We start from the raw sequence: 27,098 nt of genomic DNA on the forward strand, positions 1-27,098 counted from the left end.
CATGCCAACACCAGTCAAAAGGAAAGTGGAGTAGCTATATTAATATCAGATAAAAATACATTTCAGAGAAGAGAATGTCAGCAGGGATAAAGAAGGTCATTTCATAGTGATAAATGGGTCACTTAATCAAGAAGACATAAGAATCCTAAATGTTTAAGGCTCCAATAACACAGCTTGAAAATACATGATGCAAAAACTTATAGAACTATAAATAAATCCACAACTATCACCTGAGATTTCAATACTCCTCTCAATAATTTGAGAGAACAAGTAGGCAGAAAAGCAACAAGGATACAGTATGCTTTAATAACACTATCAACGAACCTTACATGATTGACATTTATAGAACACTCCAGCCAACAACAGCAAACTACACATTATTTTCAAGTACACTTGGAATATTTACCAAAATAGACAATATTCTAGACCATAAAACAAGTCTCAATCAATTCTAAAAGATTAAAGTTTATGAAGTATGTGCTCTAACCACAATGGAATTAAATTAAAAATCAGTAACAGAAAGACCTCTAGATATATCATCCCCAAATATTTTGGAAACTAAATAACCCAGGGGGCAAAGAAGAAATCAAAAGGGAAATTAGTACTTCGAACTGAGTGAAAATGAAAACACAAGAGAATTTGTGGGATGCTGCTAAAGCAGATTTTAGGGGGAAATTTGTAGTGCAAAATGCTTATATTAGAAATAAGAAAGGTCTCAAACTAATGGCCTCAGCTTCTACTTTAAGAAGCTAAGAAAAAGAGAAAATCAAATCCAAAGTAAACAGAAGAAAGGAATAATAAAGATCAAAGTAGAAATCAATAAAATAGAAAACACAGAATCAATGAAACCTAAGCCGGTTTTTTTGAGATCTTTAAGTAAAGTTGGTAAACCTCCGGGCAGTCTAACCTGTGTAAGAAAGAAAAAACAAATTACCAATATCAGGAATGGGAGAGGTGACATGACTACAGATTCTATACATACTACGAGGATAATTAGGGATTGTTATGAATAACTTTATGCCTATAAATTTGACACTTCAGATGAAATGAACAAATTCCCTAAAAGATATAAAACATGAAAGCTCACTCAAGAAAAAATAGATAATCTGAATAGACATGCAGCTACTAAACAAATAGAATTTGTACAGAAAAATGCTCCTACAAAGAAAACTCCAGGACTAGATGGCTTCACTGGTGAATTTTCACAAAACATGTAAGGAACAAATAATATCAAGTCTACACAAAATCTTTCCAAAAACTAAAGAGGAAGGAATACTTCCCAATTCATTCTAAAAGGCCAGCATTACTCATATAGAAAAACAGAAAATTACAGACAGACAAACATTCTTCATGAACACAGATGCAAAACTTTAAAACAAAATTTTGGCAAACTGAATCCAACAAAATAGAAGGATAATATATCGTTACCAAGTGAGGTTTATTCCTGGAACTCTCATACACTGCTGGTGGGAATGTAAAATGGTAACACCACTTTAGAAAACAGTCTGGCAGTGTCTTAAAACCTCCCGAATATCTCCCATATGATTCAGGTATTCTACTTCTAGGTATTTACTGAGAGTAAAGAAAACATAGGTGCAACCAAAGATTTGTAAAAGAATATTCATAGCATCATTTGTAATAGCCAAAAACTGTCAACAACCAAAATCGGTCCATCAACAAGTAAACGGATAAGCAAATGTGGTATGTACAATATCCTCCACAATACAAAGGAATGAATTATTGCTACACACAACAACAGAATGAATTTCAAAATAAGTATCCTGAGTGAAAGAAGCCAGAAAAAAAAAGAGTACACATAATTTATACAAAATTCTTAAAAATACAAACTAATCTATAACGACAGAAAAAAGATCAGTGGTTGTCTGGGTTGGGGGAGATGTGAAGGAAAAATTAAAAGGGGGCATGAGAAATTTTGGAGGATATGTTTATTTTCTTAATAGTGGTGTTGGTTTCACACATATGTCAAAACTTATCAAATCGTACACTTTAAAGTGTGCAGATTATTGTATGTCAATTATACCTCTAATACAGCTGTTTAAAAGGAAAATAAGTCAAGCATAACCTAACCATATGCTGCCTTCAAGACATTCACTTTCAAGAAAGCGGTAAGTTGAAAGTAAAGGACAGAAAAGAATATGTCATGCAAACAGTAAACATAAGAAGACTGGGGTTCTTTTATTAATATCAGATACAACAGAACTTTAGGTGAAGAAATATTACTAGAGATAGAGTAACATTTCATAAATGCAAAAAGGAACATTTCATCAGAAGACATAAAATCATAAATGTGTATGTACTTAATAATAGATTCAAAATACAAAAAAGCAAAAAGCATCAGTTAAAAGGAGAAATACCCAATTCCACAGTCATAGTTAGATACTTTAAACTCTCTTAGCTATTGGACAAAAACTAAACAAAGCTAGACAAAAATCAGTCTAGTTTCAACAACTGGACAAAGATTGGTCAAAACAAAGATAATCTGAATAACATGATCTAAGTGATATTTGTAGAACATTACATCCAATAATTACAGAATATACATTCTTTACAAGTGCACAAGCTATGTTCACCAAGACAGATCATATGCCATGTCATAAAACAAGACTCTATAAATTTCAAAGGATTGAAATCATATAGAGCATGTTATCTGATCACAATGAAATTAAATTAGAAATCAACAGTAAGATACCTAGAAATATAACTAAATATCTACATATTAACACACTTCTAAATAATCCATGATCAAAAATCACAAGGAAAATTAGAAAACTCTTCAAAAACTAAATGATAAAAACACAACATATCAAACTGTGTGCTTGAGAATTGTGTAACTTTAAATGTTTATATGAGAAAAGAAGATCCCAAATCTTTGATACAAAGTTTCACTTTAAGAAGCTAGAAAAAGAAGAGCAAAGTAAAACCAAATAAGTAGAAAGAAATAGCAAAGAGCAAAAATCAATGAAAGTGAAAACAGACCAGCAATAGAGAAAATTAACAAGCCAAAAGTTAGCTCTTTGAAAAGACAAAAAAAAAAAAGGTGAATAATTTCTAGCTAAGGCTGATCAAGAAAATGAAGCACATATTGAGGAGATATTGGTCAAAGGGCACAAACCTGCAGTTAGAAGAAAAACAAATTCTGGAGATCGAATCTAACCAGCATTTTGATTACAGTTAACAATACTGTATATATACTTCAAAGTTGCTTAGAGACTAGATCTTAAATGTTCTTACCACAAAAAAGAAACAATAATTGACATGATGGAGGTGTTAGCTAAAGCTATAGTGGTAATCATACTGCAATATATAAATGTATCAAATAAACAAGTTGTACACCTTAAACACACAACGTTATGTGTCAATTAAAAAAAAAAAACAATAATAGGGATTGGAGTAGGAGTGGGTACCACTACAGAGCTTATAAGTATTAAAAGGATAAAAAGGGAATATTATAACCAACATATGACAGAAATTTGACATCTTCAGTGAAAAGGCCAAAACTTCCAAAAAAATTTAAAAATCCAAACGGACACAAGATGAAAAAGAAAATCTTATCAGCCTTATATCTGTAAAAGAAATTCAATTCATTATAAACTCCAGACCCAGATGTTTCCACTGGTAAATTCTTTTAAACACTTAAGAAAGAAACAATACCCATCTTACACAAACTCTCAGAAAATAAAAGGAAACACTCATTTTATGAGGCCAGCATAACTCTAATACCAAATCTGACCAAGATACTACAAAACAAAGAGAAAATTATAGACCAATATATCCTTCATGAATATGGATACAAAATTCCTTCACAAAATAGTAGCAAATCAAATTCAGTAATATATAAAAAGGATAATACTTTATGACCGTTTATCCCAACAATGCAAAGTTGGTTTAATATTCAAAAATTAAAGTACTGCACCATATTAACAGAATAAAGAAGAACACTCATATGATCATTTCAATAAATGCAGAAAAAGCATTTGACAAGATTCAATACCAATTCTCAGCAAACTAGGAATAGAGGGGAATGACCTCAGTCTGTTAAAGGACATTCATGGAAAACTTAAAGCTAGCAACGGCTAAAGGTAAAATATGGAACACTTTCCCCTAAGATCAGGAACAATACAAGAAGGCCCAATCCTACCACTTCTGTTAAATAGCGTAATGAAGGTCCCTTGCAAGGAAAAGAAAGAAAGGCATAAGGATTAGAAAAGAGTAATTAAAACTTGTCTTTATTTGCAGATAAAGTGATTGTTTATGTAGAAAATCCTAAGAAAGCTACAAAAAGAGACTAGAACTAACAAAATAAATATTTATCAAGTTCACATGATATAAGGTTAATGAGAAAAATTCAATGTATACTTACATCTTAGCAGCAAACAGTTGGAAAATGAAATTAGAATAAGTCCATCCACAATAGCACCAAAAAATATGAAGTACTTTGAATAAATTTTAAAATGTGCACAACTACTCCAATGAAAACTGTAAAACATTGCTGAAAGAATTTAAAGAAGATCTCAATAGGGGCTGGCCTGGTGGCGCAAGCAGTTAAGTGTGCACGCTCTGCTTCGGTGGCCTGGGGTTCACAGGTTCGGATCCTGGGCGTGCACTGGCGCACCACTGGTCAAGCCATGCTGTGGCGGCGTCCCATATAAAGTAGAGGAAGATGGGCATGGATGTTAGCCCAGGGCCAATCTTCCTCAGCAACAAGAGGAGGATCAGCAACAGATGTTAGTTCAGAGCTGATCTTCCTCACAAAAAAAAAAAAAAAAGATTTACATAAGTGGAGATATATACTATACTCATGGATTGAAAAGTTTAGTAGCGTTAAGACACCAATTCTCTCTAGATTCGTCTATAGATTCAACACAATGCCAATTCGAAATCCCATCCAACTTTTTTTTTAAGAGAATTTGAAAAATCTGATTGTATAATTTCTGTAGAAATGCAAAGGACCTGGAATAATCAAAGCAGTTGTGAAAAGAAGAACAAAGTCAGAGGACTTATAGTACCCGACTTCGAGACTAACTACAAACTACAGTAATGAATACAGTGTGATACTGGCATAAAGAGTGACAAAGAGATCAACATAACAGAATAGAAAGCTTAGAAATGGATCTATTAATCACTTGATTTTCAACAAAGGTACCAAGGCAATACAATGAGGAAAGCAAAGTCTTTTCAAAAAATGGTGCTGAAACAACTGGATATGCACATGGGAAAAAAAATAAACCTTGACCCTTATCTTACCCCACACACAAACATTTATTGAGGTTCAGAGGGTTAACTGTGACAGCTAAAACCATAAAGCTTGTGGAAGAAAACATAAGAGTGTATCTTCATGACTTGAAGTTAAGCAAACGTTTCATAGACAGGACACAGGAAATTATAACCATAAAAATTGATAAATAATAGGCTTTACCAAAATTAAAAATGCCTGCTAATTAAAAGACATCATGAGGAAAATGAATAGGAGGCAAGCCACAGCATAGGTGAAAATATTCACCAAACATATCTGATAATAAATTGGCATTCAAGATATATAAAGAATTTCTATAAATTGATAATAAAAAGACAGACAACTCAATTTTTAAAATAGGAAAATGACTTAAAAAGATACTTCACGAAAAGAAGATATATAAATGGCCAAGAATCTCAAGAAAAAATGTTCAACATCATTTGTCATCAGGGAAATGCAAATTGAAACCATAATGAGATACCACTACACACCCATTAGAATGGCTAAAATTTTAAAAACTGACAATATCAAATCTTGGAAAGATGTAGAGCAACTAGAACTCTCATATATTATATTCTCAACATAATACAACCACTTTGGAAAAAAATCTGTCAGTTCCTTAAAAAGCTAAATATATACTTACTCTATGGCCCAGAAATTCCTCAACTAGTATTTACTGAAGATAAATGAAAATATATGTCCACACAAATACTTGTATGAGAATATTCATAGCAGCTTAACTCATAACAGACAAAGCATGAAAAAGCCCAGGTATCCATCAAAAGGAAATTATAGCACAATCATGCAAAAGGAAAATGCAGTGTACTCATAAAATGGAATACTTCTCAGCAATACAAAAGAATTATGATATATGCACCAATATGGATGAATCTCAAAACATGCTGAGTCAAAGAAGCTTTACATAAAAGAGCACACATTGTACGATTATATTTACATGGTGTTGTAAAAGAGGCAAAATTAATCTATGGTGAAAAAATATAACACTGCTCATCTCTGGAGGGGAAGGCTGGGGTTGACTACAAAAGGGTATGAGGATACTTTGTGGGATGATGGTGATATATCTTGCTAGGGATTTGGGTAACACAGGTATATGCATTTGACAAAACTCAATGACTGGTACATTTACTATTTGTATATTTCATGTTTTGTAAATCTTACTTCAAAAGAAAAAATGCTGAAATATAGAAAAAAATGTATTGAAGTCTACAACTTACTGTGAAATGTATAAAAAATTAAGATAAATTGGTGGATGGATAAATGGATAGATATTTGATAAAGCATAAATAGTAAAATGTTGACAGAATCTAGATGGTGGGTATACAGGTGTTCACTATAAAATTCTTTTAATTTTTTGGAACTGCTGAAAAATGTCTTAGCAAAACATTGGAGGAAAAAGTTGAACACGGTAGAACAGAAGAGATTGGAAAGCCTAGATACTGGAAACCAGGAAGCAAAAATTTTTATCAGTGCACAGTACTGCCCAGGAACCATGGGACCCTGCTGGCCAATATGTCTGTCAGTTTGGAAGGGTATAATCTTATAATGGAGACGAATGCATCCAATTATCACAGCTTGACGCTAGCCAATTAAAATCATCAAACTAACTCTCCTTGTTCTGATATTTATGCTCAATAAGCAGATTTCTACTAATTATAATCTAGCTTACCACAAAGATTTTTACAGGACGAAGAGAGAATACACTGGCCAATCAACAGCCACCTGGCAATTAAATTTTTTACTGTTAACTACTGCTAACTAATGGGAGCATTATGATTTCTATAATAGACTTTTAAGTTTGGTTAGACCAAATTACACACATTAAGCCTGATCAAATCTCAGTCTACCAAAAACTAAATTCACTTCTCAACTGGGAAAACTGATTCAGGATCAAAAATAATAATTCATCTCCAATACAGATTTCTAAGACCTTAGAATCAGAAAGGCTCCTGAGACCATGGTGCTTGTTATCTACTTTTTTCTCATTATTTGTTGTTGAGACACTACATTAATGTCTTTCATGATTCCTTTCATATGGAATCACCTCCAAAAAAGCTTTTTATCAAGCAGAAAAGACAGAAGACATACAGCTTTCTGGAAGAAACTCGCATCAGAACATCTAAGTATAGATATAGCGAAGACAAATAGACCATATTCATAAGAATTGCACATTTAATTACCTGTGTGCCCTCATTATAAACATCTGGAAAAGAAGTTTGAGATGCTGTTTCATGTCTTTGCAAGGTTGGTTTATTTAGAAATTGGCTAATTTCTTTGGATTTCTGCTGGAGTTGATCTAAGGAAAAGAAAATAAGTACATATAAATGATCTCTGCCTCAAGTCTGAAACTTAGTGAGTTATTATCTTCTAGGGATACACTATATGCTGTTTACTCAGTTATCTGAATTAAAATTATGATGCCAATGACAAAATTTTTTTTTTTAACTGATTACATGCTCTCAAGGACCAAAGCGGATCTCAGCAAGCCACTTCATTCAAAAGTAAAATAACACAGGCCTAGGCATTTTTTAAAAAGTTATTTTTCTTTTCCCCCTTGAAAACGCCTTTAGCATTTTTTATTTTCTTCACTCTTCACTTAAGATTCTATACCACAGTTTTGAACATGAACATGGTCCAGTTAAGAGGACAGTGTGTTCATGTAACACATTGTTCCTATGTAATGCTCCTGAAGGCTTTCTGGTTAATGTTCAGTTCTTCAATAAAGATCTTCAACTCCGTTCTTTCTAAAATCTTTCCTTTAGATAAATGCTAATCTATCAGAATTAAACTAAATTAGAGGCACGTATTACTTTAATAATAACACATTTTAAAAAAATAAGTTTTCTTTAATTCTTAAAGGATAAAAATTTTCTTTAAAAAGAAATTTTCACTTTTTTTCAATTATAAGAAAAGCATTCAGATCTATCTGTAGAAGTAAGGATGGCTCCATGCAATTCAGTCTCCCTACCTACACACCTAAATCTGGCCTGCGTTTTCCATAAATTAACTCAAATCCTACTCATTTCAGTTACTGAATCCTTCAGACCATAGTCACGTTTCACATGGCATTCTTTTTAATATTTGACACATCATCAGCAATAGTTTCTAGCACTATAATGATATTTATAATATTAAGCCATATTATAATTTCAGTCAGAGAAAGGAGAAATGCCACAAAGAATTCAGAAGAGATACCTTTCTTAATCCTTCTGTTGATTAAACTGCTTTGAGCAAATGATGTCATTAACAGATCCCTGAAATTTTGAAGTAGGAGCCACTCAGGTACTAGACAAGTGGGCTTCAAAAGCGTTCCAATACTGACCTTCCAGCTGTTGAATGGCCTGGGCTGAATGAATTGCCTGTTCACTCTTATCTTGGAGAAGCTTTGAATTTTCATCCTTTAGGGCATCACAGGCAGAGTGCAGCTCTTGTTCAGTCTTTTGAAGACTCAAAATGTAAGAGGTCTTCTCTTCCATTTCCGCTTTGTGCTTCTGCTCCAAAGCACTGTACCGGGACTGTAGTTCAGCCTGGGCTTGGCCTCCTTGCTCAAGCTGTTCCAGAAGATGATGCATTTCTTCCTGCAGGTTATGGAAGGATAATTTTCTCTCTGCCACTTCAAGTTCCATCTTCTCCATCAGCATCTTGGACTCCTGTCTTTCTGTTTCAATAGTGTTCCTTAAAGTATTGTGCTCAGCTTCCATCTGCCGTAACTGCTGAGAGAGCATCTAAGAAAAAGAGACAAAGCCTCGTGAGCCATAAATTGTTTCTTCCATTTCATAGGCATAGTCAAGTGCCTCTTCTAGGTGAAGCATGGGGCTAGACACTCACGACCAAACCTACAATTGCATAAGAACCTCTGTTTTTGCTTCTTGATACATTTGACAGTTTATATTCATCTGTGTCATTATTTTTTATTCTCTGTCTCTCCCATTACAAAATAAGTTCAATAAGGGAAGGGACTTCTCCAGCACTTAGCACAGTATATAGCATATTGAGTACATGGTACTCAACAAATACTGAATGAATGAATGAATGAATGAATCCAGCTTCTGCCCTCAAGGAACTCAAGAGTTCAGTGACAGAGTCACACTTAACCAGATAATTATAATACAAAATGATAGAGGCCATGAGACAGACACTTATAAGGTATTAACAGGAGCAGAGAAAAAGGGAAACTTGCCAAAAGTCACATAAATGTAACTACCTATATAGTACCTATTAAGTAGCACAACTGGGATTTGAACCTGACTATCTGATGAAAGCCAGAGATGGGCCTCAGGGTCAGGGTATGGTTTTTGTTAGCATGGGAGATACGGGAACATGCTTCTATGCAGGAAAGAAAGTCCTTCTCAAGGAGAGCTGAAAATTAAGAAGAAAGGATATGACTTTCTCCAGCAGCACACTGCACCCAGATGAATGAGCAAAGAATGTGGACACTGATTCCACATTAGGATTTGGCTACTTGGGTGTGATAGGACAGGGACACAGGGAAACCAAGGGCTGGTAAAAGAGTAGTCCAAATGGTCAAACACAGTCCATTCTAGACAGGGAAAGGAGAGAGGCCAAGAAAGAACTAACATTCTAGAGGAACAATGTGAAAGGATCAGGGGACGGTAATGAGATTGAAGGTCAGGACAGTCTGAGAAAGGGAATGACATGATGGGTACAGTCAAGAATGGGATACTTGAGTGTAAGATTTTAGAATATCAGTGTCCCGGATTACCTTTAGATCCAAGGGAATATTGCATGGTGGGATTATTTCAATCTGACAGAAAGTCAACAAAGAAGGGAAAGTACATAAAGAACAAGAACCATTCAAGACGGAGAAGGGGTAAACTGACAGAAAAGAAACTCACCAGAGGAAAATATGACATCCTACAGAAACTAGGACCCTAGACCTAGAGTCACAAAGGAAAAGAGCAACAACAAAAGATGTGAAATGTAAGCCTCATGAGGGAAGGACTGTATCTGTTTTGCTCATCATTGTATCACCACTACTTAAGACAGCAAATCTATTGAAAGAATGAACAAATGGCATCAATTCTCTGAAGGCTTATAATAGAATTTCATATCCACTGCCTGGCAAACTAGTGGATGTGAATACTCCCAAGCCAGGCAGTAAAGACTATAAGGCAGTACCTGGTTTCTCTGTTCAGCAGCAGTCAGCTCCTGTTGCAGCAAGTCCACGACCTGAGCACGACCCAACAAGGCTTCTTCATGCTCTTCAAGCTTCCTCTGCAGCACCCTCAATTTCTGAGAAGAAAATGTTTTAGACATAATGTGCTAACAAATGAGCACTATTACTTGCTTACCTTTCAAAATGTCATGTAGATTTGTGTACTTAAGATTTTTGGATGTTGAGGATGACAGATTAAAGAGTGAGACACCAGCATGCCATGCTCCCCATCCAGCAGCAACAAAGAATCTCCAAAAATGCCTTCTCCAGAGCACTGGCAACAACTAAACTGAGACACAAGCAAGTCCCTGAATTAGGGAGCCTTTTTAAATTAAAGAAAATGACACATATCCCATATCAATGTCCTGTACCTAAATAAGACAGGTACATGTATATCTCACTCCATCAAAGAGAACATTCTCTGCAGGCAAGAACCATTTCTCTTTTAGTGTCATGCATAAGACATGCACTCAATAAACATTTGTCAAATGAATAAATCAATGATACATGTATACATTAACATTCTACTTAAAAAAAGTGTTGTATTCTGAAACCTTATTTAGTGGTGTATTCTGAAGGATTGCTTAGAACTTGGAAGAAGTTTTCACTCAAAAACAATTAAATGGATCAACCAGGAAATACCACTGGAGTGCCTTTGGGTACCACACTGCACTACACACTAAATAGAAACAAATACCTTTGAGTTAGTAGATGATAAACTCAAAAACAATGAAGCCAACTTTCAAAATATACTCAACACATTTTTTTAAAAGAGAATTATTGATTTAATAAAAGACTTTATGGCTTCAAAATCACTCCTTTTCATCTTTTATTTTTTGCAAGTTTAAAACTGGCTTCATTGATTTGAAGCTTTGGATCAGGTTTTTAATGCATCTATGATGAGCAAACTGAAGAGAAACCAATTTCTGACTACCACATAAATTTGCCAATTAAACTCAGCTTTTGAGTACCGACAACCTGGTTAAAGGGGTAGGAGGAAAGGTAAGGATAAGAAAAAATAATTAATATGCAACAGAAGACAAAAACACCAAAAAGAAGCCAATTAAAGAGCGCACTAGGACCAAATGAAGAGCAGTGGGTAAAAGTAGAAAAGTGGCTGTGATCATTTAATTAAATGTTAACCAAAATGACAATCATTCTACTAAGTTTTAGCAACACACCTGTTGCATCTCTGTTTCCACATCTGCCTGGGTTACTAACTGAAGAAGCTCATCTTCATGAAGACGAACCTGTGTTTCAAAGCGGGCATCTTTCTCTCGGACCACCTGCTGCATGGAACTCAACTAAAGACACACACCAGAGAAACTATACAAGTTACACTCCCCGAATATTGCACAAACAAAACTCACAGACTGTTCTCCAAAGATACACTGAGAATTGATAGACAATAGGTTTTTAAATTAGATCGTGAATGTCAAGGATGAGAATGTTGAAAGAGAGATATAGTCAGGCCCGACAGTAACTTCCACATGTGAGAGAAAGCCTATTACCAAATTCAGAAATCAGCCTAAATATAAATTTTGATTAAAAATTATATTTGCATGGTTACTAGAAATGTTTAAATACATAAGAGGTATATTTTTTTAAAGTTCTAAGGAGATTAGAATATTAAACATACAAAGTGAAGTTAGGTTTCTGTTAAGTCCTAGACACTTCTTTCAATATCACAGTCACGCTCAAAAACTTGCCATGAAATTCTCATGTCCTATAAGTCAAACTTCAAACTAATGGATCTTTTATTCAAGATTCTCTACAACTATAAATATAAATCTTTCTTTCTAGTCTTATTTTCAAAGAATTGCTTCTACAAAGAACTTCGTATATTTCCAAACCCACACCACGTCCCCAGACAGCTATTTTCAGCTGTCATTACTTACAGGCTTCTAGATCACCTTCATTTGTAACCAGCTCTTAACAGAACGAAATCAAAATATACTGACTGATTATGAGCCGCTCAGTACCAATATTTTTGTTTTGTTTTGTTTTTAGGTTTTGTGTGTATGTGTGTTGTGTCTGCGTGTATGTGTGTGTGTGTGCTTATCCGTTTCCTTAAGATCTATAGTTGGGCATGCCAACCAGCTCTTAGCTTGCCCATTTTGCACCGGTCCTTAACTATTGCTGATTTCTCAGTTTGCGACACTTTGAATTGACCTTGGCTATCCTTCTAGGTAGGACAAAAAAATCTTCATAATTTTTTTATCTGAATTCTGACATCACTATGAATTTGGAATCCTGTGTTTTAAATACACAGGCACTGGAGTCCTTCATTGGCCAAACACATCTACACATCCTTTCCCATAAATGTACCATATTCTTTTTCCTCTCTGAGACTGCTCACACCATTCTCCACAAATGGAATATCTTCCCTCACCTTGTCTAGAACATTATCTATCCATCACAGTTTTGCCTAAATTCTAACTTTTCCATGTAACTTCCTGGTTGTCACACTCACAGTGACCTCTTTCACCTCTCAAAATACTTTTGAGTTTGAGTTGCTACTTGCTACGCACTTATTCTGAATGGCTTGCATCATGACAGATCTGTTAACACATTTATATATCTTGGCTTTTCATGCTTTAAGCCTCTCATGGGTAAAAATCATATTTTGTATTTTCCATCCTACATTGTATAATAGTGCTCATACATAAAAGGACACAATAAAAGCTAATAGGTAAAAGTAAAGATTTCAGGATACATAATTTTAACTGTATAGACAGCAGTAAGCCATTCAAAGACAGAAGGCATCACTAATACTCAATAAAGTTACCAATAAAGTAAAAACCAAATACCCGATGGACAAGGTTAGTGATTGTGCAAGGGCACTTCAGGGAAAAAAAATGTTTTATGAGTCAACAGCATTCCCAAAGGAGAAATATGGGAGTAGGTGGTCAAACTGGAAATTTATAAAAACAATGAGAGTTGAGGACGCCAGTCCAAAAAGTCTGGTCCTGGTAGCAGAAATAAATATGAAGAAGAATGTTACATACTGGTGCCATTTAACATTGAATCACATAACTACACCACTTTCTTATTACACACTCACTAAGTAATCTTCTGATTATAATTTAACTTCCCATTAAGATTTTACTATAGGGAAAGAATGGACCCAATCGTTTGTATTTCTTTTGGTTTATGTGTCAGTCTCTTGTGAACTTAGCATGAGCCCATTCCTAAGAGACTGAATCTTTGTATGCTATTAAAATCAAGTTTCTGGGCCTGGAGAACTAAGAAACAGTCATCAATTAGGCTACAGCAAATTCATCAAGGTAAAAACACTTCTTCTAATTTCTTCTACTACCACAGCCTTCTAATTTCTAATTTAATATTCTAGCTCTTACACTTTCATCTACTAAGGTTTTAAAAAGTGACTGAATTGCCTTGTCATGTAATAACCCATTAGACTTTCACGATTCTTTATTCTGATTATGAGGAACCTTCTACCCTACCTGAGCAGCTTGCTCTGCCTGCGTCTGGCTGAGCTGGGCTTGCAAAGTGCTAATGAGTTCCTCCTTCTCTTGGAGCTGTTGCTTCATCATTAAAAATTCTTCCATCTCTTTCGAATTCTTATCAAACTGAAGACGTAGAAGGAAAAAAAATATTTATTCAAGTAAAAGAATTAGCAATCTTAATTCTTTGACCTCCCCTTCCCATTTGCCCTAAATATCTACCAATAGCCATCTAATGTCCACTTAACACAAAAAGGAATTGCACGTACTACGGTTTTTAAAAAGTAATCATCAAAATTTATTTGTCAGAGGAAGATAGAACCCATCACAGCAGTTTTTCAATTTCTCTGAATGCTCACATAGAAAGAGATAGTACAACTAAATAGTAAAATCAAAAACCCATGGACAATATTTACAATAAAATTAGGAAGGCAGTCCCACAAACTCCAAAATACAAGTAGGTAGGGACAAACCACCAAAAGGTGTGAGACCTGCATGGTATTAGAGTCTGTGGAGAGGAAAGCAGAAGGCAGCACAAAGCAACATCCTTGAGAACAGGAAAATCCCCAAACAGCCCATAATTACTTATTGGAAAACACAGTTGCCCAAACTTAGAACAGCAGCTTAAATTAGCAAGACCTTCCCATTCTCCAATATTGGGTATGTGCAAAAGGTCCACGGTAAGAAGGACTAAAAGGCTAGAACAATCTAGTTCCTCTGGACTCTCAAAACTGACTTATCAGGGCTGCCTTCCAAGACCTGGACCTGCACTAAGCAGAAACATCTAGGAATGAAATAAAAATTAAGCAGATTAGGGATAACTGAAACGGAAGGAAAAGGTCTATATGTGTACTATATAACTCATTACCAACTAGCGACATGTGGCTATAGAGGGCTTGAAATACAACTAATACGAATGAGGTATTTAGTTATTAACATTATTTAATTTTAATTAATTTAAATTTAAAAACTGAAGAAGTATAAATTATTTTTCCATTAAATACAACTGTTTTAGTATGACTACATTTCACTTTATTTGTTGCATCACCTAAGATATTGTTGAATTGTCTTGCAAGTAACAAGCGTGCATGTTGTTCCTAGTGTTATAACAAACCTGTCACCTATCTATAGTAAGCGTCAATGGATTGATTCAGTTTGAATGATATTTTTTCTACACACCTACATAACATTGTAATGTGCTTATTTGAATACCTTATGCAGACAGCATGAGTAACAGTTGATACCTATGTAAACCATAACTGGTAATTAAACTGACATAAAAGGCTTATTACTATTTTAACGGTAACTGAATTATTTTTCTAGTTCAAAAATAAGTATAGACACATTTTTAAGTGTAAAATGAAGGCATAGTACTGATGCATAGTTCATTCCATTTTATTTCTAATTAGCAGTCCAGTATGTAGATATACCACAGTTTGTTTAAATATTCACCTGTGGATGGACATGTGAGTTGTTTCCAGTTTTTGGTTATTACAAGTAAAGCTGCTATAAACATTCATATACAACTCTTTGTATGGACATATGCTTTCATTTGTCACAGATGTTGCTTTGTAGTTGATATGCTTTTCAAAGTAAAATTAATTCTCCTAAAAATAATGAACCAGTTTCTCAATGTCGATGTAAATATTAAAGGAAAAGGATGTTTCAGCACTCAGTTCAGTTACTGGAAAGCTTTTAGGTATGTTGGGAACAACTTGAGTAAATGAATCTATTTTCTCAACTGGAAATTTTATTTCATATAAACACATTATTTCCTAATGACATGTAGCATCAAAATTGAGACATAATGTAAAATGTACACCAACTTTCAGACTTAGTGCAGAAAAATATGTAAAATAACACAAAATTTTTTTTCTGTTCCTTTTCCAACTTTCAGTTACATTACAAAAAACCTCCACCCAGTGCTTTAGCCTTAACATACAGAAAAGGAGGTGGTGTCACCACAGAGCTAATGCAAGGGGAATCCATGTGGATGTGACTTAATAAAAGTTTTAAACTTATACCATGCATATTTACATATATAGGCCTACCACGCCTTCTGTTTAAGTCAGTTGCTTGAAAAATCATAATTGAAATCCACAGGAAAACAATATTAAAAGAGGGATTATAGGGGTCAGCCCGGTGGCATAGTGGTTAAGATCACGTGCTCTGCTTCAGCAGCCCAGGGTTCACAGGTTCGAATCCCGGGTGTGGACCTACACACTGCTCATCAAGCCATGTGGTAGCACGTGTCCCACATAAAATAGTGGAAGATGGGCACAGATGTTAGCCCAGGGCTAATCTTCCTCACCAAAAAAAAAGAGGGAGGGGGCAGAGGATTATGAAGGGTAAGGATTCTCTGATGTAAGGAAAGGCAGCGTTGGGTTTCCTGAAGCTGGGCTTGAAGAGGCCTACACAAGTCTCCAAGAGAGTATATGGTCACAGAGAGAGTTGTTTCAAACAGGGTTTTGAAAACATCAGCAAGTGTTATGAGAAGAATTACTAGTGTATAGTAGATGACCAATAAACAGTTGTTGAATGACTGAAAGAATTATTAAAAATATAGTAGGGTTGATGACACAGGCCATAATTCAAACATGCAAGAAAAGTAATTCTTTTCTACAAGGAATCTCATCTTGCTTTTGAGCCCACTCGACAGAAAACAACAACTATCTTCAACTTGTCAATGAACGTAACTTAAGTCTCTTCCAGTTTTAGCCAATCCTTTTCATATATTATCTCTGTTGCTTCAGGATTTAATCTCAGTAAATTACATCTTTTTTCTCCCTCCTTCTGATGACTTCCTCCTCAGGGAATTTCTAAGTTCTTGCAGATTTGAGGTAGAGATGTTTTGGCATTGACATGCTCTGGTCTAGCTTGTCCCAACTGGCAGGGCATCCTGCTCGTCTCACCTGCTTCCAACTTGCACCCACTGTTGAAATGGGTAGGCCCTACTCTAGACTCCAGTCACACGGTCCCCATATTCTGCAGCCTCCTTGTCCTGACCTCATGCATCTTCCAGTCCTCTTAGCATTTGTGCATGCCCCACAGAAATTCTGGACTCCTTGATGATACGCACATGCCATGGGAACCAGAGGTGCTAGCACAGGCTCATTTGCCTAGACCTCATCTTCAGACATTTCAAATCAACCACAGCTGGCTGCTTTACTGAATACAGGGGTTACAGTTTCCCCAGGCTATGCCCTTAGAAACAAGGAAGCCCCCTGCTCCAGGATTCTCCTAATCTCTCTGGCCCTCCCTACCCTCTGCCTGCTTCCCAAAGATTGGATTGTAGGGTAGAGGAAAATAAATTTTATATTAATCTTGAAAATACAATATTTTGAATATATTGGGCTAAATGAAATATACTGTTAAAATTAATTTCACCTGTTTCTTCCTTACCATTTGCAATGAAGCTTCTAAAAAAATTTTAAATTATACATGTGGCTCACATTATATTACTATTGGACAATGTTGGCAGAGACCAAAGTAAGGGCAAGGGGAAGAAAGCCAGGAAACCTCAGAAATCTAGCTGCCATATCTTTGAACACAGCACAAACACAACAGAAGAGAGAGGTATGCTAAGTAAAAAAAAGTTTTCCTGAACCAAGCCTCCTTCTAAAAGTTCAGGAAAATTAATTTAACACAAAAATAAAAAACAGAAAAGAATTAAAGCCCATCAGCTACTACTAAAAAAATCTAAGGAGCAGACTAATATACTTACAGGTGATAAAAGCATATCAGAGGCATGCTCAAAAACCAAATCAAAATTGCAATCTATTTCAAAAGGTGCTAAAAAAAATTAATAAAATTATACAAGACATGAAAGAACAACATAAAACAGAATTAGAAAAACTTAGACATGAGGTGACAGAACTAAGGAAAAATTTAATATAAAAGAAAATATCATTTTAGAAAAGAAGACAAAACAAGAAGGAACACAAAAGTAAATAAACAGAAAAAAGAAGGCCTTAAGAGAAATAAAAAAAAGAGGAAACTTCCAAAAAATGAAGAAAGAGATAAAAAGGAATCGAGAGAAAGTGACAAATATTGAAGATAATCAAAGATAGAACATACAGATAATAGAAGTCCCTAACGAAGAAAACAGACCAAATACTACAAGCTACCTAATTCAAGGAAACTCTTCTGAAATAAAAATACGTGAAACCATACATTGAAAGAGCATACTGGGTATCTACAAATATCAACCAAGAATGACAAACACCAATGCATGGTCTAGTAAAACTACTAGACTTAGGAAGGAAGAAAGGGAAGAAGGAAGGAAGGAAACTGATAGATAACATAGATAAATATCCGTTGGGCATCTACAAAAATATACTTGTCATATAATCATCCCCTGAGCTTTAGTGATTTTCTTAATGATTATAAGGTGACTTACACCCCTACCTGTGCAGTTTGGTCTGCCTGTGCCTGGGTAAGCTGGGCTTGCAAACTGCTAATTAGTTCTTCCTTCTCCTGGAGCTTATGTTTTATCTTTTCTACTTCCATCTCTTCCTCCGTAGAACTCTTGTCATGCTGAAAATGCAGGAGATAAAGTCATTTATTTAAAAGAACTACAATTAATATACATTTGATCTTTTTCTCTAATTTGCCCTAGTCAACCATTTGATTACAGTTTTACCAAACTGATGGGAGCAAGAAATAACACCTGACCTGACAACAAGGAAGGAATCTTAAAGAGTTTTCCAGTTTCAATATGGCCAAGTAACTCCTATTAAACCCATCCTCCCTCCGATAACAGCTATAAACTCTGGACAAGAGAGAAGAACCGCTAACAGAAAATGCTGGAGAGCAACCAAAAACGAGAAGATAATGGAGGGACTCAACTTGGAAGACATGGCACCGAGTTGCCCATTTTTATGATTTTCAGTCTCAGGGAAAAAGGAGTTAGCACCATGCAGGACTAAAACTTAATAGAAAATTCGTAGTCTCACTGTCTTGAAGAACCAGAGGATGGGATTCAAGAAACCACAGCAGCTGTTAAGTGAGGGGCAAAACATCATAAAAGAGCCAGTGAAGGGAAATCCGAATCTTTCAATAGTCTATTTTTTTCCCCAAAAGCTCTTCCTTACACTGAACCAGATTCTGCCTCCCTATTGAACTCACCACCCCTAAACAAACCTAGTCTGCTTACTGGTACAACACAAAATAATTTTACACTTTCTTCCACATAATAGTCGGTCAAGCATCTGAGGATTGCCATTATTTCTTCAACCATACTTTACACAGAATACCTAGCTCTGTAATGGGTAGACAATGGTTAAAGGGCTGTCGTGACTGATTGCTGGAACTTATAAATCATTTAATCCAACCGTTTTATTTAACAGATGAAGGAAATGAAGCTGTAAGATGTTGATTTAAGGTCTCAGAGGCTTTAAAAAAAAAGCCAGAGGATAAATTGGATAATTTAAAAGTCTAACAACATAGCAGAGGGAAAGTGAGAAGAAACAAAGCAACATGGGGAGAGATAGGTTTGTGTGACCACAGCCAGGCAAGGAAGGAATTATTAGAGGAAAAGCCCAGAACTAAGAATAGAAGAATCAAAATGAAGAAATTATTTGAGAAAAATGAGAGAAGCACCTAAAATAAGCTTTGAGAAGTTAGGCTTATCATAAGGCTATCAATGCAGGAAAAGTAACATCTCTGAGCATTAGATCCAGAAAGGAAAGACTAACCAAAGTCCCAGGAAGCTAACTAGTGACCCCAAAGGTTATGCCTAGAGAATCGATTAAAACCTCATTTCCCAAGAACTAAAAACATTGAGAAAAAGAATACTAGTGGGTCAAAGGGTGAAATTAAGAAAATAAAAAGATTTCTTATGCAGAGTAAAGTCTAGGTCAACTGTAGTGTGCAAATGTGATATGCTGGCCTCCATATATTCTCACCAAACTCTTCACAAAACTGAAGTTTCTTGTTCTCTAAACGGCTGGCTGAATGTGAATATTTGGGGTTTAACCATTGAGGGCAGGTAGTAAAAATGAATACTGGGACAATGCTTTACTCCTCAAAAGGTACCACCTTCATGACTCCTCTCTCTATCTTAACTGTTTTCTTGGTAGCAGTCATAAACCTAGAGAGCCCCCCTTACAGGGAGCCCAAGGAAATCTAGCTGATTTGGCCCACAATGCATGAAACTTTAAGCCACTACTATGTGGCCATATGTGGACATAGAATATTCTGTATCATGTCACTGAATTAAAGTATTTCTGGGCTGGCAGAAACCTTAGAGACCATCTAGTTTAATCTTCTAACCAATGATGAAACTTCCCCAAAGGTATGTGCCTCTCCTATCTAAATGCCTCACTTCAGTATTTATTTCTTCCTGTTAGCCTTTTAAATTCTCTGGAAGTCTGTGTCACAACTGGCATTTCATTTCCATGTTTCCTGTTGGCCTTTTATTCTCCCTGTGTGTGGCCCAGAGCCCAGCTAGACTACAAGCTCAGTAAGAAAGAAGAGCCTTTACTTTAGTGCTGTAATACTTTAGCCTCAAAAAGGTTTGTGATTAGTGAAGATCTGCTATATTAGGCTTTTTCCACTCAGAAAATATGTATTATACCCAGTCGCCATACCTTAGAGAGTTGCTCCTCTGACTGAGGTTCTGTAGGCAGAGCAGTCCCTCCTTGTGCCTTCATTTCTTCTATATGTTTATTCAAAGAAGTTAATTTGGCCTTAGCATGAAGTTTTAGCTTTTTTATTTTGTTCTCAGCAGCTTTTCTTTCTTCCTGCCAGAGAACAATGATGGTAAATGCATAAACGTTTACTCATCACTTATCTAGCACATAACAAAAGTTATTCTCGGTAGGCATCATCTTACAGTACTAGGGAAATAAGAAACAGATTCTCTAATAATCTAAGTGAAGAGAAAAATATAAGTGAATATTATGTCTGTGTTTTATGAAATGCTCGGCAAGAAAGAACAAAACAATGTTACCTGTAGAACTTCATCCTGTTGCTGCAGCTGAATATCCTTCTGTCTAATGACTTCTTTTAGCTCCACCACCAACTGCTCTGCATAAGCCAGGCGCTCCAGAACATCCTCTTGTGTTCTATCATTAAATTCCATGTCAGATGGTTGGGGTAATTCCTAGTATTTAGACAAAAAGGTTGCCAATGCACCAAGGAAAAGGTATTAGCTTCCAAATGGGAGTTCTTTCATTCTAATGTCATTTATCTTTTGCCCAGCTCATATCCTTGCTTGAGAAATCTTTCCAACTCTGATCCAATAATAATTATTATCATAACAATATATTAAGTATTCTGTAAATGTTAAGCACTTTACAAACATTATCTCATTTACGTTCTTATTATCCTAATTCTACCAAAGAGAAAAATAAAGGGAAGCAAAGATCACAAACCATTAAGTGGAAGAGTCCAAAATTTAAAATTAAGAGAGTATTTGAATAAAATTCTCTTAACCACTAGGCAATACTGCTTGTCTTTTCAGAGAACTAGAGGACTTCTTTTGATTCCTATGTGGCCTCAGAAAATACAATCAAACCATAAGAGAAGTGGTAGATGGCTTTACAATAGCAAACAGATATTCTCAAACCTGAAAAGTGCTCCAGTTCTGCCCCTTGTCATTCAAACCTTTCCTATGGAACAGGAATATATACCCCAGGGAGAGCTGAAACAATCTAGCACTAAACAAGGCTCACAGGAACAAATGAGCAAGACTTTTAGAATCTCATCCAGGAGTTGATTCCCATCACTGTGGCTCTAAGGCTACAAACTTGAAGACAGATCATTTATAAAGTCTCAATATTTTTCTTAATCCTCTCTTCCACCTAGCACAAGGGAGGCTGCTCACACCCTTCTATCTTAAATTCTTTTCCTCAGAAGAACATAGAACAGATGTTTCCTTAATTTAATTCAGAACAGAGCTACTCACAGGATCTAAGGAAGCCCTTATATTCTGATCAGTGTCATCTCCTGATAATTCATGTAAAACAACATTTGCTAATCCTGACAATCGGCTCAGCATTTCTGCAGGAAAAGAAAACATAAGAATCAGTAAAATGGATACAGGCTTCTCCTATATCAGTAACTATAACATCTACAAGTGAAATAAGAAAACTGTGCAGGTGATATATATTAGACACAGACTGTACATGATGATGTCTTTAAAAAGACAATTGAGTATATACAGTGTAGTCACACACTGTTCTTTTCAGTGGCAACTGCACAAAGATTTTAATCACCATCACTAAATGAAACACACATACATAATTGTTTAGTGGAAAATAATACATGTTCTCTTTAATGCCTTTTCTTTCACCACGATTTCATTTACAAACATGAACTTCTAACTATTCCTTCCCCTGCCAGACTGTTACTTTGTCAATTAAACTCCATGATTCAGTGAAATTTTTCTTTTTATGTGCCTCATAAACCCCATTCTTTCAGGAAGCTTTCTTGATACACCATGTAGTTTCACTAAAATTTAAATATAATCCTTGTTCAAAATGTATAGCATTAAATGCACATATTAGAAAAGAAGAAAACTCACTCAAGAAGAAATAGACAACCTGAACATATTGATATACACACACATCATTTATTCATTTACTTATTTATTTACATATTCAGATCAGTGTCAACTGACAGTCCATAAACTCCTTGAAAGTAAGAATATTAATATTTTGATAGGAAAAATCAAAATAAAACTGGACTGTACACAGCACTAATATAAGTGATTATGCTGAATTTTATGTTTAGTGATAAAATGTTACTTGACTTTTAAAACCTTCAGCAGAGAGAAATATAAAAGCTGTTGTACAAAAACAAGCACGTGAATAAAACTAGTCTCTGCTACAGTTTTCTTTTACTCAGAGTAGTAACAGTGTTTAGGGTAGCCATGGTCCCTAATCAAGAAAGAAGTGGGGAGACCTTTGTTTCTATAACAGGTTGTCTTGGATAACCTAAGTAGCATACAGCATTTGAAAAATATGTGTGAAACAGGAAAGGAAAGAGAGAACCACTCCCAAGAGGGCAACATAGGACCATATATAACTACACATATAGCCACTGGAAGGGCAACATAGGGTCATATATAAGTAGCAGGACCATACAGAACCACTCATTCAAGCTGTGAGACTCATTACTAGTCAGTTAAAAAAACAAATCACAACTCACCAGTAGACGGACTCTAAACTTTCTTTTCAACTCTACAGATTCAATTTTCTGTTAATGAAGGAAATGAACACCATAAGTAAAGAGTCTTTATTACGCACATATGTTTGCACTCAACAAAGGAAGTCACAATAGAACCTAATTTATCAAACAGAATCACTTTATCTTCAGATTTTTCAGACTCCACTGGAAACAAGCAAAAAAAAAAAAATCAATCAATGGGACTCTGAGAAGACGGTAGTAGCAGACAACATAAATTTTAGATCTTCCTGAATTCTCACATAAAAATAGACACAGCAACTAGGTAAGAAAACCAAAAACCAATAGACAGGCTTTACCAAAAAAACTGTAACAAAGTTTCCCACAAACTGCAAAATGAACATGGATTAGACAAACAACCAGTAGCCATAAGATCTGCGTGTCATCGTTGTCCATGCAGGAGGAAGAAGAGGGAAGAGAAAGGTGGCAGAATATGCCACCCCAAAATATGCCATTTTGGGATAAGGATTATTTTGAGCTAAAGGCACATGATAAACAGCAGGTACAAGAAGAGCACTCTGACCTCCCCTTCTTCTTCCTGAAAGCAAGAAATAAACGCTGCATATGGAAGATGTCCTCCCTATACCAGGAGGAAAGTAACATTCTTATTTCCAGTGATGGGGAGTTGTGGCTGAGAGAAATCTGTGTAAACTAACACTTGTCTTCCTAGTCACTTCTCCATGATTAACCATCCCCTTTTGCCTTGTCTCATTTTCATAATTTACTACTGTTTGTCCAACTCAATATATAAATGTTAGACTCTTACTGCTTCTTTGGGTCTTCATTTCCCTATGAGGGCTCCTGTGTGATATAAAACTTACATTAAATAAATTTGTATGCTTTTCTCCTGTTAATCTGTCTTATATCAATTTAATTCTCAGACCCAGCCAAAAACCCTAAGAGGATAGAGACAAAATTTTACCTCCCTTACAGAAGCTATAAGAGTGCAACAGACCTGATACCAAGAGAACCGCAAAAGAGCCAGCGGGACAAATTCCTAGAAACATACAACCTACTCAATCATGAAGAAACAGAAAATCTGAACAGACCAATAACAAGTAAGGAGATTGAATCAGTAAACAAAAACCTCTCAACAAAAAAATGCCCAGGACTTGATGGCTTCACTGGTGAATTCTACCCAACATTTAAAGAAGAATTAATGCCAATCCTTCTCAAACTCTTCCAAAAAATTGAAGAGGAGGGAACACTTTCAAATTCATTTTACAAGATACCACCCTGATACCAAATCCAGACAACGACACTACAAGAAAAGAAAATTTATAGGCCAATATCCCTGATGAACATAGATGCAAAAATCCTCAACAAAATACTAACAAACTGATTTCAACATCACAATAAAAGGATCATACACTATGATCAAGTAGGATTTATTCCTGGGATGCAAGGATGGTTCAACATCCACAAATCAATCCATGTGATATACCACATTAAAAGAATGAAGGATAAATATCATAAAATTATCTCAATAGATGCATAAAAAGTATTTAACAAAATTCACCATCCTTTCATGATAAAAACTCTCAACAAATTAGGTACAGAAGGAATGTACCTCACCATAATAAAGGCCATATAAGACAAGCCCACACCTAACATCATACTCAACAGTGAAAAGCTGAAAGCTTTTCTTCTGAGATCAGAAACAAGACAAGAATGCCCATTCTGGCTACTTCTATTCAATATAGTACTGGAAATCCTAGTCAGAGCAACTAGGTAAGAAAAAGAAATAAAAGGCACCCAAATCAGAAAGAAAGAAGTAACATTGTCTCTGCTTGCAGATGACATGATTTTACATACAGAAAACTCTAAAGACTCCACCAAAAAATGGTTAGAACTAATAAACAAATTCAGTAAAGTTGCAGGACAAAATCAATATACATACAAAAATTTTTGTATTTCTACATACTAACAATGAACTGTCAAAAAAAATTTAAGAAAACAATCCAATTTATAACAGCATCAAAAAATAAAATACTTAGGTATAAATTTAATAAAAGAGGTGAAAGATCTGTACACTGAAAACTATAAAACACTGATGAAAGAAATTGACAAAGACAAATAAATGGAAAGATATCCCATGTTCACAGACTGAAAGAATTAATTTTTTTTTTTGAGGAAGATTAGCCCTGAGCTAACATCTGTTGCCAATCCTCCTCTTTGTTGCTGAGGAAGATTGGCCCTGGGCTAACATCCATGCCCATCTTCCTCTACTTTATATAGGACGCCGCCACAGCATGGCTTGATAAGTGGTGCATAGGTCTGCACCAGGGATCAAACCTGCAAACCCTGGGCCGCTGAAGTGGAGCCTGTGAAATTACCACTATGCCACTGGGCCAGCCCCAAGAATTAATATTTTTAAAACATACATACCACTAAAAGCAATCTACAGATTCAATACAATCCCTATCAAAATTCCAATGTCTATTTTCACAGAAATGGAAAAAAAATCCTAAAATTGTATGGAACCACAAAATACCCTGAATAGCCAAAGCAATCTTGAGCAAGAACAAAGCTGGAAGCATCACATTACTTGATTCCAAAATGTTACAAAGATATAGTAATCAAAACAGTATGATATTGGCATAAAAACAAACATATAGACCAATGGAACAAAATAAAGAGCCCAGAAAAAAAATCTATGCATCTACTGTTAATAGATCTTCAAAAAAGGTGCCAAAAACACAGACAGGGAAAGGACAGTCTCTTCAATAAATGGTTTTAGGAACACTGGATATACACATGCAGAAGAATTAAATTGAATCTTTATCTTACACTATACAAAAGTCAACTCAAAATGGATTAAAGACTTAAAAGTAAGACCTGAAACTGTAAAACTAGTAGAAGAAAACATGGGAAAAAGCTTCTTGACACTGCTGTAAGTAATGATTTCTTGGATATGACCCCAAAAGCACAGACAACAAAAGCAAAAATAGACAAATGAGACTGTATTAAACTAAAAACCTTCTGCACAGCAAAGGAAACAATTAACAGAATGAAGAGACAACCTACAGAATAGGAGAAAATATTTGTAAACCATACATCTGATAAAGGATTAATATCTAAAATAAATAAGGAATTTAAACAACCAATAGTAAGAAAACAAATAACTCAATTTTAAAATGGGCAAAGGATTTAGATAGACATTTCTCAAAAGAAGACATACAATGGCCAACAGGTATATGAAAAATGTTCAACATCACTAATTATCAGGGGAATGAAAATCAAAACCACACTATCACCTCACACCTGTTAGAATGTCTATTATCAAAAACACAAAAAATAACAAGTATTGGCCAGGATGTGGAGAAAAGGGAACCCTTGTACATTGTTGTGGGAATGTAAATTGGTACAGACACCATGGAAAACAGTATGGAGTTCCCTCAAAAAACTAAAAATACAACTATCATATGATCCACAATCCCGCTTCTGGGTATATATTCAAAAGAAATGAAATCAGTATCTTGAAGAGATATCTGCACTCCCATGTTCATTGCAGCATTATTCACAATGGCTAAAATACAGAATCAACCTAAGTGTCCATCAACAGATGAATAGACAAAGAAAATGTGGTATATACACACAATGGAATACTACTCAGCCCTAAAAAATAAGAAAATCCTGTCATTTGTGATGACATGGATGAACCTGGAGGACATTATGCTAAGTGAAATAAGCCAGATACAGAAAGATAAATATTACATGACCTCATCTATATATGGAATCTAAAACAGTTAAACTCATAGAAGCAGAGAATAGAATAGTGGTTGGCAGGGACTAGTGGGTAGGAGAAATAGGGAGATGTTTGTCAAAGGGTACAAAGTTTCAGTTACACAGGATAAATAAGTTCTGGGAATCTAATGTTCAGCATGGTAACTATAGATAATAATACTGCATTGTATACTTGAAATTTGCTAAGAGAGTAGATCTTAAATGTTGTCACCATAAAAAAAATTTTAACTATGTGAGGTGATGGATA

At 35.2% G+C, this 27,098-nt stretch overlaps 1 protein-coding gene across 5 annotated transcripts in view; it reads right to left on the reverse strand.

Moving 5' to 3' along the window:
• GOLGB1 (golgin B1) overlaps window positions 1-27,098 on the reverse strand; it is a 74,763-nt gene that overhangs the window by 41,564 nt on the left and 6,101 nt on the right. For 3 of the 5 annotated variants that reach the window (XM_087439675.1, XM_087439673.1, XM_087439674.1), the window contains exons 2-11: window positions 23,069-23,116; window positions 21,825-21,919; window positions 20,868-21,020; window positions 20,506-20,658; window positions 18,323-18,451; window positions 13,916-14,041; window positions 11,630-11,752; window positions 10,412-10,525; window positions 8,595-8,997; window positions 7,453-7,568 (exon numbers count right to left, since the gene is read on the reverse strand). In XM_087439675.1, the coding sequence (XP_087295801.1) occupies window positions 7,453-7,568; window positions 8,595-8,997; window positions 10,412-10,525; window positions 11,630-11,752; window positions 13,916-14,041; window positions 18,323-18,451; window positions 20,506-20,658; window positions 20,868-21,020; window positions 21,825-21,917 (1,410 nt within the window). In that variant the 5' untranslated portion in view covers window positions 21,918-21,919; window positions 23,069-23,116. The remainder of the gene's footprint in view (window positions 1-7,452; window positions 7,569-8,594; window positions 8,998-10,411; window positions 10,526-11,629; window positions 11,753-13,915; window positions 14,042-18,322; window positions 18,452-20,505; window positions 20,659-20,867; window positions 21,021-21,824; window positions 21,920-23,068; window positions 23,117-27,098) is intronic. The other 2 variants (XM_087439677.1, XM_087439676.1) reach the window with 1 other exon arrangement.

This window comes from Ceratotherium simum, chromosome 15 (assembly GCF_057802395.1).
Source record: "Ceratotherium simum simum isolate JZ-2026a chromosome 15, ASM5780239v1, whole genome shotgun sequence".
Lineage (NCBI taxonomy): Eukaryota > Metazoa > Chordata > Mammalia > Perissodactyla > Rhinocerotidae > Ceratotherium > Ceratotherium simum.